The 13,742-nt window shown below is 48.7% G+C and overlaps 1 protein-coding gene across 5 annotated transcripts in view; it reads right to left on the bottom strand.

Moving 5' to 3' along the window:
* Positions 1-204: 204 nt before the first annotated feature.
* MCM3AP (minichromosome maintenance complex component 3 associated protein) overlaps positions 205-13,742 on the bottom strand; it is a 40,256-nt gene continuing 26,718 nt past the window's right edge. For all 5 annotated transcript variants that reach the window (XM_074373261.1, XM_074373436.1, XM_074373387.1 and 2 more), the window contains 8 exons: positions 9,720-9,978; positions 9,416-9,510; positions 7,872-8,262; positions 6,494-6,751; positions 5,872-6,001; positions 4,035-4,241; positions 1,623-1,773; positions 205-491 (listed from right to left, as the gene is read on the bottom strand). In XM_074373261.1, coding sequence (XP_074229362.1) covers positions 333-491; positions 1,623-1,773; positions 4,035-4,241; positions 5,872-6,001; positions 6,494-6,751; positions 7,872-8,262; positions 9,416-9,510; positions 9,720-9,978 — 1,650 coding nt within the window. In that variant the 3' untranslated portion in view covers positions 205-332. The remainder of the gene's footprint in view (positions 492-1,622; positions 1,774-4,034; positions 4,242-5,871; positions 6,002-6,493; positions 6,752-7,871; positions 8,263-9,415; positions 9,511-9,719; positions 9,979-13,742) is intronic.

Here is a 13,742-nt window from a genome sequence, read left to right as displayed (position 1 = left end):
GTATGACTGAAGGATTGTGCTGTACACCAGAAACTGACAACACTGTAAACTGACTATAACTCAAAAATAAATAAATAAATGTTACACACAGAAACACGAGTTGGCAGACATCAGTCAGAAGAGGTCATGACAACAGGTAAGAGTATCAAAGACATTACACAGGATGAAACAGCCTTTCATTCTGGAAACTGAGGAAGACCTCACTAGATATTCCAGTGGTTTATTTTGCATGATTAATAATCGTATTTCCAACATGCATCAAGCATCTGAGAATAACATTATTTTGAGTAAAAGAAAATCTTCTGGAGAGACCCTCCCTCTCTCACAGCAGCTCAAATGTCCACCATATCCAGCAGTGCCGAGAGATGGAGCTCAGAGGCAACTTCCTCTTCCCTTGAACTCCGGATCAGCCCTTCTAGGTGCTTCAGCCGTTCAGTCAGAGATGTGCCTGTTACCTCTGACAACTGCAGTTGCTCCCCTGTCCTTTTATTCTATTTGAACAAAAGAGAAACTAAAAATAGTTTTGGGATATCCATAAACCAAGATAAATTCTCTTTAAAGGCACTAAATCTGGCTCATGTCAGAAACCTCTGCTGGGACCTGCTGGGCTCAACAAACCCCTCTCTTGGCATCTATCATACATCCTGCCAGTGTCTTCCAGGACGTATACGTACAGCTGGTATCATCTGCACATGGAATGCCTCTCTTCTGATTCTACCATGAACAACTTCCAGTCATTTTTGTAAAATATCATTCTCAAAGGCTAGGAACTATTACATCATATATATTGTAACTGCTGAACCAAACTTCCCTCTTTGGATATTTAGTTTCCACTTTCATGCATAATTAACTCTACAGTGAACAAAAATACAGTAATTTTTGTCATATATAGTATTTTCTTTAGGGTAGAACTGTTAAGTCAAAGCATACAAATATTTTTAAGGTATCTGCCCAACTAAGAATTGGAAACAGTATGTCATCTTAATGTGTTTTTCTCCCCAATGAAGGGCTTCCTAAAAGCCACTCCAGGAGCACACATTTGACCTGTCCAGAGCTGTACACATACCTATGAGTGAAACTCTGCTTTTGCTTCTTTTACCAGTGAAAGAAGGGTGCTGAGGTAGAAAGACCTCGAGCTTTGGAGCCAGTCGGGTCTGGCTTTGAAAAGTAGCTTTGCCACTGACCCACTGAACATTCATGGGTGAGGCCCTTGACTTCAATAAGCGTACCCTCCTCACTCATTAATTTTCCTCAGGGAAAGTTAACCCCAGAAAAGGAGAGATGTGTGATGCCCCAGCTTGGACAGTAGGGCTCCGGAAACTGGATTGCTGTGGTCACCTCTGTTACTCTCCTCAGTGCTTTGCTGCGTGTCAGCACAGGACTATGGGTTTTGTTCAACTCTTAAACATGTTTCAATTCCGTTCTTCATTCATTTCATAAGCAGAAACTCAGAATTCGTTGAGCCACCTTAACATTGACAGATTAAGTTAAAGAAAAAATCTAATTTAAGATAATAATTTATTGGTCATCATAGCATACGATGAATCAAGACATGACATTTTCCCCAGCCATTCTCTCAGTCTTTAACTCGAATACAAATGCCAAATGCACTTTCTTCTCACCTGAGGGCTGGTGGTCGTAGACGCTCTCATCACAGGTTCAGCAGTCTGAGGCAGAGACACCAGAGTCTGAGGAAGGTAGAGCGGAAGGGACACCGAACCTGTAAATGCTCCTGAGTCTTCTGACAAACACTGCTGAAGCTGATCTTCAAACCTGAAACATTTGAGCATTAGGAAGCAAAAATTTAACTATCACTCACTTTTCTCCTATGTATACTTTAAATTTTTAAAGCTTTGCTTTATACTAAGGATGGAACTAAGTTATGACATCAACTGAGAAGCAGAAATGTACTCTTAAAAAATTAATATCTTCTCTTTAACTTATAAATCCTATTTATATTTAATGAGAAAGGTGGCATTTATCCAAAACAATTGCTTTTACATGTTACTTAACATTGCTTGTAATATTCTCATTTGGTTTATCTTCTCCAGCTTATTTTGGTATTGTGTGTCTATAATTAATTTGTGTCTCTTTGGATTATCCAAATGTATGGATTGATCTTTACAATTTAAAATTAACTCAAAGTAACATCTCACTGCCACCCCACACACTCCAGAGCTGTCCATTCCAAATACTAGTCTTTTCAAGAAAAACAATCTGATCCAAACTGCTTAAATGATACAGACCTAGGAAAATCTACTTTTAGAAATCATGACACATTCATTCACTCTTCCAACATGTATTTATCAAGCCCCTACCAAACACTAGAGCCATTCTGCAAACCAGGGATACAGCACTGAAAACAAAAACAGAAACAGACAAGGCCCAGCTGTAGGCAACTTACACTTTAGTGAGGGAGACAGACAAGGAACATACGACAAGGGAGATGTCTGAAGACGAGAGAGACCAAGCAGACGTGGAGACAGGCGGGACTACAGGGACAGTAAGGAAGTCCTCGCTGAGGAGATATGACTAGAGACCAGAAGTGGGTGCAAGGTGAGCCAAGGGGCTACTGGGGTGGCTGGGGAGTCCCAGGCAAAAGGAAAAGCTAATCCTAAGGCCTGCTTGGGCACCACCTGGCGGTTGGAGGGAGCAGAGATCAGAAAGGAAACGGGAGGTGGACCACACAGGGCCTTGCCCACTTGTGAGGATTCTGCCTTTGACCTGGTGAGAGTAAGCCACCGGGAGGTTGTGAGCAAAGGAGAACCACGACCTCTGCCTTACACTTGAAAGGCTTATACCAGTCTGCTGAGACTAGACTACAGACTACTGCAAAAATGGTCCAATTCTGAATACATTTTGAATAGAGCCAACAGGGTTTGTGGGTGGACTGGAAGTAGAGGGATGGTCCCAAGGCATTTGGCCTGGGGAGCTGAAAGGGTGGAGCCACCATCAACTGAGAAGACCGCTGTAGGAGGGGCTGGTTGGGGGAAACTGGCAATCAGATTTGGGTATGTTAGCTCTGAGATGGCTGCCAGGCATCTAATAGATGTCTAATGACGATTTTAAGGGAGGACTAGGATACTGAGATCTGGGGTTCAGAAGTGATCTTAGGATCTGAGATATAAATTTGGGGTTGTCAGAATATTGATGTTACTTAAAAATCCATCAAACTGGATGAAATCACTGGGGACTGGGTACAGATAACACACTTAGCCAAGGGAGGTGGGGGGTGGGAGAGGACATGTGGGGCTGCTGGAGCCTCGGGTTCATGGTCAGTTCAGCTGCAGGTTGCAGTGACCCTGACCAGAGGAGATATGAGCAGCAGGGACGGGCTGCAGGAGACTAGGAAAGAGGACCGAAGAAGTGAGAATCAGACTGTTTTTGAATTGACTATTGAGGGAGCAGAAACATGGGGGTGGTGACTACGGAGGGAGATGGGGCCAAGACAGGGAGACATGGCAGCATGTTTTCACGTCTGTGTGCTGAAGGGGACATGAAGGACTCTCACTGGACGAATGTCCTTGAGCAGGTGCAGATGAGATTCCAGCCAAGGGGAGAGACTGACTTTGCCCACAGGCTAGACACAGGGAGGCTGGTGGAGGGGAGGGGCAAGGGGGCATGAGGACCCAGCAAACTCCCTTCTGGCCGGTTCTTTCTCAGTAAAACCATAAACAAGGGTGGAAGAAGAGGCAGGGAGGGTCTGGCCTGCTGTTCGGGGTGGCATCGAGGCCCTGAGGCTAGCCTAGAGGGGGAGCGGGCAGGTGCCAGCGCTCCCCGCCCACCCAGGGGCTTAGCCAGCCAGCCGCACTCACTTCTCTCTAGGAAACTTTAAACTTTCAGGAATAAACCATCAATGAAACTGATTTCAAATAACAACAGTTTAAGCCATACCACCGAGGGCACTGCATCTGTCCTCCGAGAGCTTACACTTCACGTGTCTGACTTGCCTTCTTTTTTAAACAGTCTCGTCCTTGCTAACCCAGCATGAAGCAGCCCAAAGGACACAACGAACCCCAGGGAACGGGCTTCACCTCTTGCTCTCCTCTTTCTCCAGCAGCAGACCGCTAGACAGACACTGGGCCAGGAGCTCCTGGGCAGAGGCTCCCTGCGTCAGCTCCTCCGCGCTAGGAAGCCGCCCCTCTCGGCCACGCTCCACGTTCCTCTTCGCTTGGCGGGGCATGTGAAGAGACGGGGTGGAAAGCTTGTTTGCAGAAGGATGAAGAGGCCTTATCCCGAAACTGTAAGAACAGGAGAGGGAGGAAGGGTTCCTCTGGCATCAGGTAGAGTGGGGTGCTTCGGGGTCAGGCACGGGCGCAGAGGGTGGGCAGCCTCTGCTTTTCCAAGACTTTCTGCTCTCCGGGCAGCTGGGCTCTCAGAGCTTCTCTGTGCTGAGTTTTGATTCCCATTCCAGGGTCATCAGCAGGTTGTTTTCCCCTAACGTTGGCATGGTTCTTATGTTTGCATCTAGCTCCTAAATCCATCTAGAAGTAAAGTTTACAGCAGCAGGAGACAGGGGTCTAATGTTTTTTCTAAACAGGTGCCAATGTCTGTCCTCCCTCCACCAATTAATTTGGAGTGGCACTTGTGTCACATACGGTTCTATTCCTATTCTGACCCATTTGGCCACAGTAACTATTACAGTAACCTTTCTTGTCAAAATTTTCTCAGCAACTGCTACACATTTTCTCATCCTGATGAATTTTAGAATTAACTTGTCCAGATCAGGATAAAACATTCTTTTGGGTTTTTGAGCAGAAATGCCCTGACTTTAGTTTGAGAACTGACATTTTTATAGCATTGTGTCCTCCCATCAACAAAGCCTAGCCTGCCCCTCATTTATTCTGGTTTCCTTTGCACCTTCAGGGCCCTGAGAATCACTTTCACAGGGGTTGAGCACCTCCCCTGGTCAGTTTGTGTCCATATGTTCTAGTTTTATTGCTGCTGTAAATGAGAATTTTTGTACGTTGTAGGTTGATCTGTCTGTTCATCTTGCTGAATGCTGAATAGTTCGAAGGGTGTGACTGTTGATTATCTTGAACTGACAATTTTACTGTCTGGAAATGACAGTCTGTCCTTCCTCTTGATAATTTATGCCACTGTATCTGTGTCCCTACACTGGGCAGGGTCTCCAGGACAACAGTGAACAGCAGTGATGTCAGGGAGCTCAACTTAAAATTTTAGTGTTTCTCCTGTTTTACCAAGAATACCAAGAAGCATGTTCTGTTGGGGTTTTTTTTTTTTTTTTTTTTTTTTTGGTAGTTTTACAGTAGATAGCCCTATCAAGCTAAGGAATTTTTTACTCAAATTTGATAAGAAATTTTATCAGGAAAGGGTGTCCAATTTTCTTCTCGGGGAGAGGGGGCAGGAATGTGTATAAATCTCAAGGAAAGCATTTCAACACCTACTGAAATGATCATTTATTTTTCTCTTACAGCAGCAAATTACACGAACACATTTCTATTCTTGACATTGTTTAGTGTGGTATAAACCGAGCTTGTGAGTTTTTTTAAGTGAGCTTGTGAATTTTTTTATGTACTGCATGACTGCGTATGCTAACATTTTACTTGGTATTTCTGACCCAGGTTTATAAGTGAGATAAGATGTCAACTTTCTGCAGTCTGTGGTTATATTATGGATTTCAGGGTCAGGTTCATCTGATAAACAAAATGAGATGCTTGCTTTTCCTAGCTCTAGATCAGTTTCTACTACATGGGAATGATCTGTTCTTTGAGCAACTGTGGGAACTGTCCCACAATGGGTTGGATTCTGTGTATAGAAAGTGAATTTCGGTTGTGAACTCTGGAAGAGAATATAGTTCACTGTCTTGACTGAGGGATGACAGAAACACACAATGAACACAGATCTCACCGGCCGTGACTCAACTGTAGCTCCTTCTGCGTCTGCATTCTGGCTTGTTCCCACGACAAAGGAATGTCATATTTTTTCAAGTCGTCTTTAAAAAAATACACACATATCTGACCATCTTCACTCAGTGCCTCTGAGAAAACAACACAAAAATAAGAAGAGACAAGAGTATCAAAAGAGCAGTAAGTGACCACTTGACGTTTGCTTAAATTCACCGACTTAAGGACAAGCCCTTCTGATTAATTAAAGTCACACAATTCTGTTTCTCCCACACTTGAGCTAAATATGCTCCAAGTGTCCATGGTCATTCAAGGTCCCGAGAGGCTCAAGTCCAGACGGGCACAGCCGGTGTGACTGCTCAGAGCTTCAGAAGTTGCTCTAACTTAAAATCAACCCAGGGGACCCATTTCAAGGAGATGAGTCCAGGCTCTCCCAGAACCTTCTCAGCTCTTCCCAATGTTTATAAGTCACCTGGAAGTCACTGGCCTGAAGAGGCAGTCCTAAGGAAAGGAAGGGTGGGGATCCATAGGAAAGAAACAAACATCAAGTAAACATCTTTCTTAGCTAAAACTGGACCAGGAAAGTCTCACGAGGAGCCAGCCCTGCAGTGCCGAGCGCTAAGCACCTGATGTGACAGGAAGCCTGGGGGGTGTCCAGTCCCTCAGCCTGTGGTTGATGCACAAGGCAACGATGTCATCCCATGGGATCTCGGCAACGGAGGGCCCTGGCCCCGGGCCCGGTGAGGGGCTCTTACTCTTCCACCTGCGGTACGTGCTGCGAAGCAGGCTCTCCACCTGGGACTGGAGGACGGGCTGCGTGTGGCGAGAGCTGGGGATCTGGGAGGCATACTGGACAACCATGGAGCACACAGGGAGCCAGGGAGCTGGAGAGAAAGCACCTGGTGAGTCACACTTTGGCCAAAGTACAAGTGGAAACCTGTGTAAAATGTTCTTCACCCTCTATCTTCCTAGGAAAAAGCAACTGTGAAATCGAGAAGTTTGCCTTCAACTTTGAATACAACAAACTACAGCTATTGAGGAAAAGCATCTCCCGCTCCCTTACCATCCAGGTAAGGGATGCAAACAGTCACCCAGGTCAGAATTCACAACAGAGGGTCCGTCCCAGAGGCTCTGACTGCACAGTCCTGTGGTTGCACCCAATAATCTGTATTTGACCGAGCACCCAGGGAGGTCTGGTCCCAGAGGCACTGGGGAGCCCTGACCCAGCTCACAGCCGAGGATGTGCATGGTGTGGTCTGTTTCCCTTTGGGCTCCTTCAGTTAACAAATGTCTGTCAGAACTATAGGAGACTGCCCCTCAAAATTCTGAAAGATGCCCGAGGCCTCTGTTTTACGCAGTCTGAAGGAGAATGGCCCTGCCAAGGCCACATGCCGTGCCAGGTGAGCATGAACAGCCCTGTTCCCTCCTAACAGCATCAGCAAGGGGAGGGGCAGCTTCCTCACGGCACAGGGATCCACAGAGTCTGCATCAGAACAGCCCAAAGGCCTGACTCGGGCACAGCCAGAGCCAGAGAACGAGCTTCTGACGGAGAAGGAAACCCAGTGTTAAGGCAGCACCGAGTGCCGTGGCCCCGCCGGAGCCAGCAGCGTGAGGACAGCGCTGCCCCGTCCCCATGCTTTTTGCTCCCAAACCCTGTGGTGCAGACAGGATGGGAACTGCTGTTAATTCAGAAACTCCAGGCCTTGGATTCGGCACTCTTCCTGACACCACTTGCCACCTCCCCGCCGAGGCTGAGCAGATACCCACAGACTGTGGTGGGTGGTGAAGGGCCAACAGCTCCCACTCCACAAGCCCAGCCCCTGAACCCCAAGGCCAGTGAGAACGGTGTAGTGTGGGCGGGGTGCACAGTGGTGGCGGTGGGGCTACAAACCTCATGCTGGTGCCCAACACCCACCAGACTGTCTTTCCAGCAAGAAAGGAGATGGGGAACTCGGCTGCCCCTCCACTCCTTCCCACCCGGTAACCCTCGGCACAAGCACGCACCCCCGGGGGGCGGAAGGTCCATCTGCGGAAGCTGGAAGCCAAGGACGGCCTGCTTCAGCCAGGCCAGATGCTCCGGGGTGTTCCAGTGGAGGTGAGGAAGCAGCTGGCTGCCCCCTGCCTCAGCAAACTCGGGGACAGGCCAGGACAGGTCACAGAGCTGCTCGGAGGACGCTACAGAGGCCAGGAAGTGCAGCACACTGTTGAACAGCTCGATGACCACGCTGGGCTCCTGCGAGGCCAGGCCGCCCTGCCGCCTCTCTCGTCTGTCGTGGAAAAACCGGCCACTAAACTCCCGACTAACCCCGTCTTCCACGTACTGAACAAGGGTCTGGCAGCAAAGGTCAAGAGCACAGGGGCAGTGGGAGACCAGCCATTGCACAGCCTGCAAAACCTGAGAAGCAGAGACAGTTGGAAAGATCTGGGTGAACAATTCATGCTGTTTTCCAGGAGTGCCCCCCCCACCCCACTGCTGCCACAGCAGTGCCACCGGAGCACCAGCATCTCAACCGCTCCAGGAAGCGGGGCAGAAGCGTCTGCTGCAGTTGCCTTTGGTCTCCCAGAGCCTTAGAGACCCACATGGGGGTGGGGGGGGACCCAACTGGGGCTCACGTTCCCCCATCCCCGAGGAGTGTGGCCTACAGGATCCCCCCGGAAGGGCCGCGGACGTAAGGGAAAGCAGCCCTGCACATCCCCTTCACCACAACAGAAAGGGAAACCACATCTCCCCGTTCTTAGTAGGATCAACAGCTTCGCTATGTGCCTGGCTGCTCACACCCTGTAGTTATCTTTCCTCTTTCAGTGACTTTTATTTTAATTCCCAGGACTTCTTTCCCTAAATGTAATTGTCAGCACAGACTTCCTTTTTTAAAGAAAACTTCTGATAACATAATTTCTTCGTATTCCAAGAACAATCACCCTACAAAAATAATTACATATCTGACCTTCAGATATAAGACAAAAACCGTCGTATTTTAAATCCGTAACAACAAAGCCGCTAAAAGATAATGTACATGAACAATTTAATTTGTTGCAGATAGCAGGACTATGGGCAAATTTTATCTTTTATTTTGATTTCTGCTTACGTTTTTAGAAAGTTACCTATCAAAATATAAAATTAAAAATGCAAGCAGTAACATACACTAAATTCAAGATAAAGCAAAAGAGGAAAAACTAAAATACCTTGTTGGACCTTTAAAAATGATGAAACCTTCTACAAAACAGAAACCGACTCACAGACATAGTAAACGATCTTATGGTTACGAGAGAGAGCAGGTGGGAAAGGATAAATTTGGGAGTTTGAGATTTACAAATGTTAGCTACTATATATAAAAATAGATTTTAATAAAAGTTTCTTCTGTACAGCACAGGGAATTATGTTCAGTATCTTGTAACACCTTTAACGAAAAAGAGTATGAAAACGAATATATGTATGTATACGCATGCCTGGGACACTGCTGTACACCAGAAATTGACACATTGTAACTGACTGTACTTCAATTTAAAAAAACGAACATTTAAAAAAAAAAAAAAAGATGAAATCTTACCTTAGTTGTGCCTTGCAAATTAATGGAATCAGGGATCTCGATAATACTATAATCTGAAATCAGCTTAGCTGAAACCAAATCCTGTAGCATTAGACCTTTAAGAGAAACAGATGGAGGTCACCTATCTTCTGCTCGCAAGCCTGTACACACGCTGAGGCATCTCACTGCCCTGACCCTGCCCTGCCCAGCTCCTGTCACTGCAGTGGCTGCTGTCACGAGACTCCCGACACCTCACTTTCTCAGACCCTGGGCTCCACCCACTTAGTAAACATGCCGGTCCATAAACGGGGCAGCTTTCACAAACCATCTTCCCCTTCCTTCTCCACGGCGGCCCCTCCCGGACTGGGCACAAGAACCACCAGCGGAAGCGCAGGCTGGAAGGGCTTGGCCTGCAGGAGCTGCTTGATCTGCAGCAGTGCCGACAGCCAGTACACGTCTTCCTCTGCCATGTCCTCGCTCTTCACTTTGGGCGGAAGCAGCAGCATGAGCCCACTGGCTCCCAGGAGCTCCTTCTGTGTCTCTGCCGCATCGAGGACACAGTCGCTAAGAGCGCCACGGGCCACCTGGAACATCAAGATAGACGCACCCAGGGACAGGTCAACAGTGGCCATCAGGCGGGGCTTCGGGACAGTGGAATAGAAGGATGTGGAGCTCACCTCCTCCCACAAATATATCAAAAACAACTACACAGGGAACAATTTTAGCAGAAAATCCACTGCACTCTGGCAGAGGATCTTATACTAGCAGGGAGACAAGAGGAATCCCCATGGAAAGAGCTGGGACGGGACCTGCACCCCAGGGAAAGAGTGATGAAGGAGGGAATGATCCCTCAAGCTGGGAAGCCGCTTCACCAGCGGGAAGACCAGCCAGGACGGAAAGGGAGCTTCAGAGGCTCAGAGGAGAGCACAGCAAAACAGAGAGGACCCCAGACGGCCCGCTGTGCTCCCCAGCCCGAGCCGCGAGCCTGCCGATGAGCAACAAGGCCACCTGCAGAGCACAGGGGCCCACGTTCAACACCTGCAGCGAGAAAGAACACACACACGTGTGTATAACTAAATCACTGTGCTGTACACCACGTACACCAGAGACAAACATAACACTGTAGATCGACTATGTTTCAATAAAAAATAAATTAATTAAAACAAAAAAACAGTGAACCTCAGCCCCAGAGCGCACACAGCCAAATGCTCACTGCACTCTGGGCCAGCCTCCCCCCAGAAGGCCAAAAAGTAGTACAAGAAACTGGTGGGTCCACAGGTAATTCAGCCCCTGGCTGGAATTGTGTTTGAGCAACTTAATCTAACCGTTACGTTAAACAAGAGTACAAACAGGTAAGCCCATAATGACAGGGAAGCGGAGAGGCAAGCCAGCAGCCGAGAAGGGGTTCCTACCCACCCCTGGAGAGCTGTGCAGAGACAGAACGATCACACTGGGGCAAGGACGCCGAGGAAGCCACACTGACTGGTTGCAGCCACAGTGAGGAAGGACCAGGCCGGCTAGGGCTGCAGAAGGCCTCGTGCCCAAGGCTCCAGGCCCGGAGGAAGAGTCACACATGCTGCAGTGGCCCACAGGTCGTCCACTCACCTGCAGGTGGCCTGTAAGCACAGCCTTGCCCCTGGGCCCTGGGCCGGCGTCCTGTCCTGAGGCTCCAGACACTAGGGCGTTGTCAGGCACAGAGGAGGGGACTTGGCAGCAGGCACCCTGAGAGTGCCAGCAGCTGCCTGAGGAAGAGACAAGTCCTTCCAGAGAAACCAAATAACCCAGGGAATAGACACCCAGATCCTGACATCTGGGGGTCCCCCCAAAATGGCTGGCCAGCCATTTCAGTTACCTGACCTCAAACAAGAGCTTACGACCAGCCTTTTAGGGCCTCACTCAGGTATTGGCAGCCTCAGATAAGGTGTCTGAGGAGAGCCTCCAGCATAAAAGGGAGACTAGAATAACAAAGAAATAGAAACCCAAAGTAAACAGATAATGCATGAAACATAAGAAAACTTACGCAAAAATCCTAATGTCCTCTGAGGAGGTGTCCAGAAATAATCACAAGATGATATGAAAAAGTCAAGTAAGGGTAAGAAAAACGGACTCTATGTGGAATAAAAGGCCCACAGAACATCTGGAATATAAAGTCAAGGAAGTCTCCCAGAACACGGTATGAAAAACAATTAGAAAGCGGGACAGAAAGGATGAAGAGGAGCAGAGGCTCAACTGATGCGGTCAACAACAGTCTAACAGGAGTCGAAGAGAGAACAGAAAAAAGCAGAAGGACGGCAGGTATCATTAGGAAGCCAGCACATCCCTGAGGTGGAGCGAGTCTCCAGCCTGCGGGTACCCACCACGCCCAGGTGACGAGGGAGGGAGTCGGCGCCAGCGCACACCCAAGCAGACTGCAGGGACAGAGAGCCGCCTCCAGAGAAACAAGCCCAGGCCACAGAGAAAGGAACAGGCCCAGTTTCAGACATCTCAACAGCAATGCTGGACGCCAGGTGACAGCGGAGCAAAACATTTTCAGACAGGCAAGGACTCAGAAAATTCTCCTCCCGTGCAATCTTTCTTAGGAGGAAAGTGGAAAACATGCTAAATCAAACAAAAGACTAAACCAAGAAAAAAATCTCACTGCTGCTGCCACCAGCAGCAGCACTGTCAGGCATCACTCTGAGGCTGTACGTAAAACTCAGCTCCTCCTCAAGGGGACCTCTGCCTGGTGCCACCACAGCGCAACTGTATGGCCTGAGGCAATTTACTGTAACTCCTCTGAGCCTCAGTTTCCTCCTCAGTAAAAGTGCCCATGCCCAGAAGACACTCAAAAACACAAGGAACTCGCCCAAGGTCCGAGTGGGAGGTGGAAGAGCCGCACTGTGCTACTGGCATGGAGGCCCCAGCGGCAGCCACACCCAGGGACACGCTATCAGCTTGAGGAGAGCAGGAGGATGGCCCCTTCTGAGAGGGAGGGGTAAATGAAGCAGCAGAACACCTGGAAAGCTCTAAGACGCATACAGCCCACCTGCCGCACACTTAGGGGAATGTTAATGAGAGATGAAGGTAAAACTACCAAGGTGAGGTAATGAGGCAACCCCCACCTGCAAAAGATGAAGACACGTAGTCACAGGACACTTGCTGGTTCTGGGACAAACAGCTTTCACCCAGCCACCAACGTGTGACCCCACTTACTGAGACAATATGGAGTGGAGCCACCCTGGGGAGCACCCTGGGGAGACGGGGCAGGCTGCACGGGACCGTGGTGTCAGAGTTCACGCCTCACCCGGGGGTGTGCAGCCCCACGGCGGCGCCCACGGTCCCACCTCCTGGTGCTGCGGTCCTTGCGCAACCACCTGCCAGGAGCGTGGGCTGGGCCCAGTGACACACTGCTGACACACAGAGTCAAACAAAAGCGATGGGAAGCCCCTTCTAAGACGAGGTTACAAAGGGACTATGACACTTGTTCAGCTCGTGGAGGTCGGCTGCCCTGTCGTGAGCCGCCTCACAGAGAGGCCCAGGTGGCAGGCAACCAAGGAAGCCCCTGGCCACGGCCGGCCCGCAGTGAGAGCAACCTCTCCGAGGAGACTGGAGCCACGGCCTACATCCTGAACTCTACCTAGTGGCAAGTGCTGAGCCAGAGGCCTCACCTAAGCCGCACCCGGACTCCTGCCCCAGGAAACCATGAGTGACAAATGTTTGTTATTTAAAGCTGCTACATGTGGAGGTAATTTGTTATGTGGCAATAGATAACTAACACGCTGATTTTAATGAGAAGTCAGCAGAGAACATCTCAAGTGGATAGAAAAATGGCAGTGTCAGCACGTGACATCCTGGGGAAAGGGCCAGGAGGGGGCAGGGGCCGTGATTTCTCATCATAAATCATGTGGTGCTATCTGACTTTTTAACAACATCAAAGTATTACTTTGACTTAACTTAAGAATAAAGGCAAAAAGAACAAATTACTTATCCTGTAGGTAAAGTCTGACTTTATCATCATAGTAAAAAGGGAAGAATATGCCTCAAGATGTTTCTGCTCTCCCTGAATGGTGAGAGCACAGATGGCTCTTAACTCTATACTTCCTCTATGTTTCCTCATATGTTTGAAGTTTTACACATGTATTACTTTCACATTTAGGAAACATGATAAATAGTATTAACATGGAAAAAAAAATGAAACAAAAGCCCTATAATCAAACTACACTTTGAAGAAGTTCCAAGGACAGAGGACGTGGACTGCAGTGTCGCATGCAGATGTCCGGGCATGCCACGAAGGGGACTCTGTTAGGAAGGGGAGAGGCCTGGAGCGGAGGCCTGCCAGTCAGGGCATGGCAGGAGGGGCGACTTCCAC

Source organism: Camelus bactrianus, chromosome 1, assembly GCF_048773025.1.
Source record: "Camelus bactrianus isolate YW-2024 breed Bactrian camel chromosome 1, ASM4877302v1, whole genome shotgun sequence".
In the NCBI taxonomy this organism is placed as follows: Eukaryota; Metazoa; Chordata; class Mammalia; order Artiodactyla; family Camelidae; genus Camelus; species Camelus bactrianus.
The sequence above is the reverse complement of the archived record's forward strand: the minus strand, read 5'-3'. Positions and strand labels throughout refer to the sequence as shown.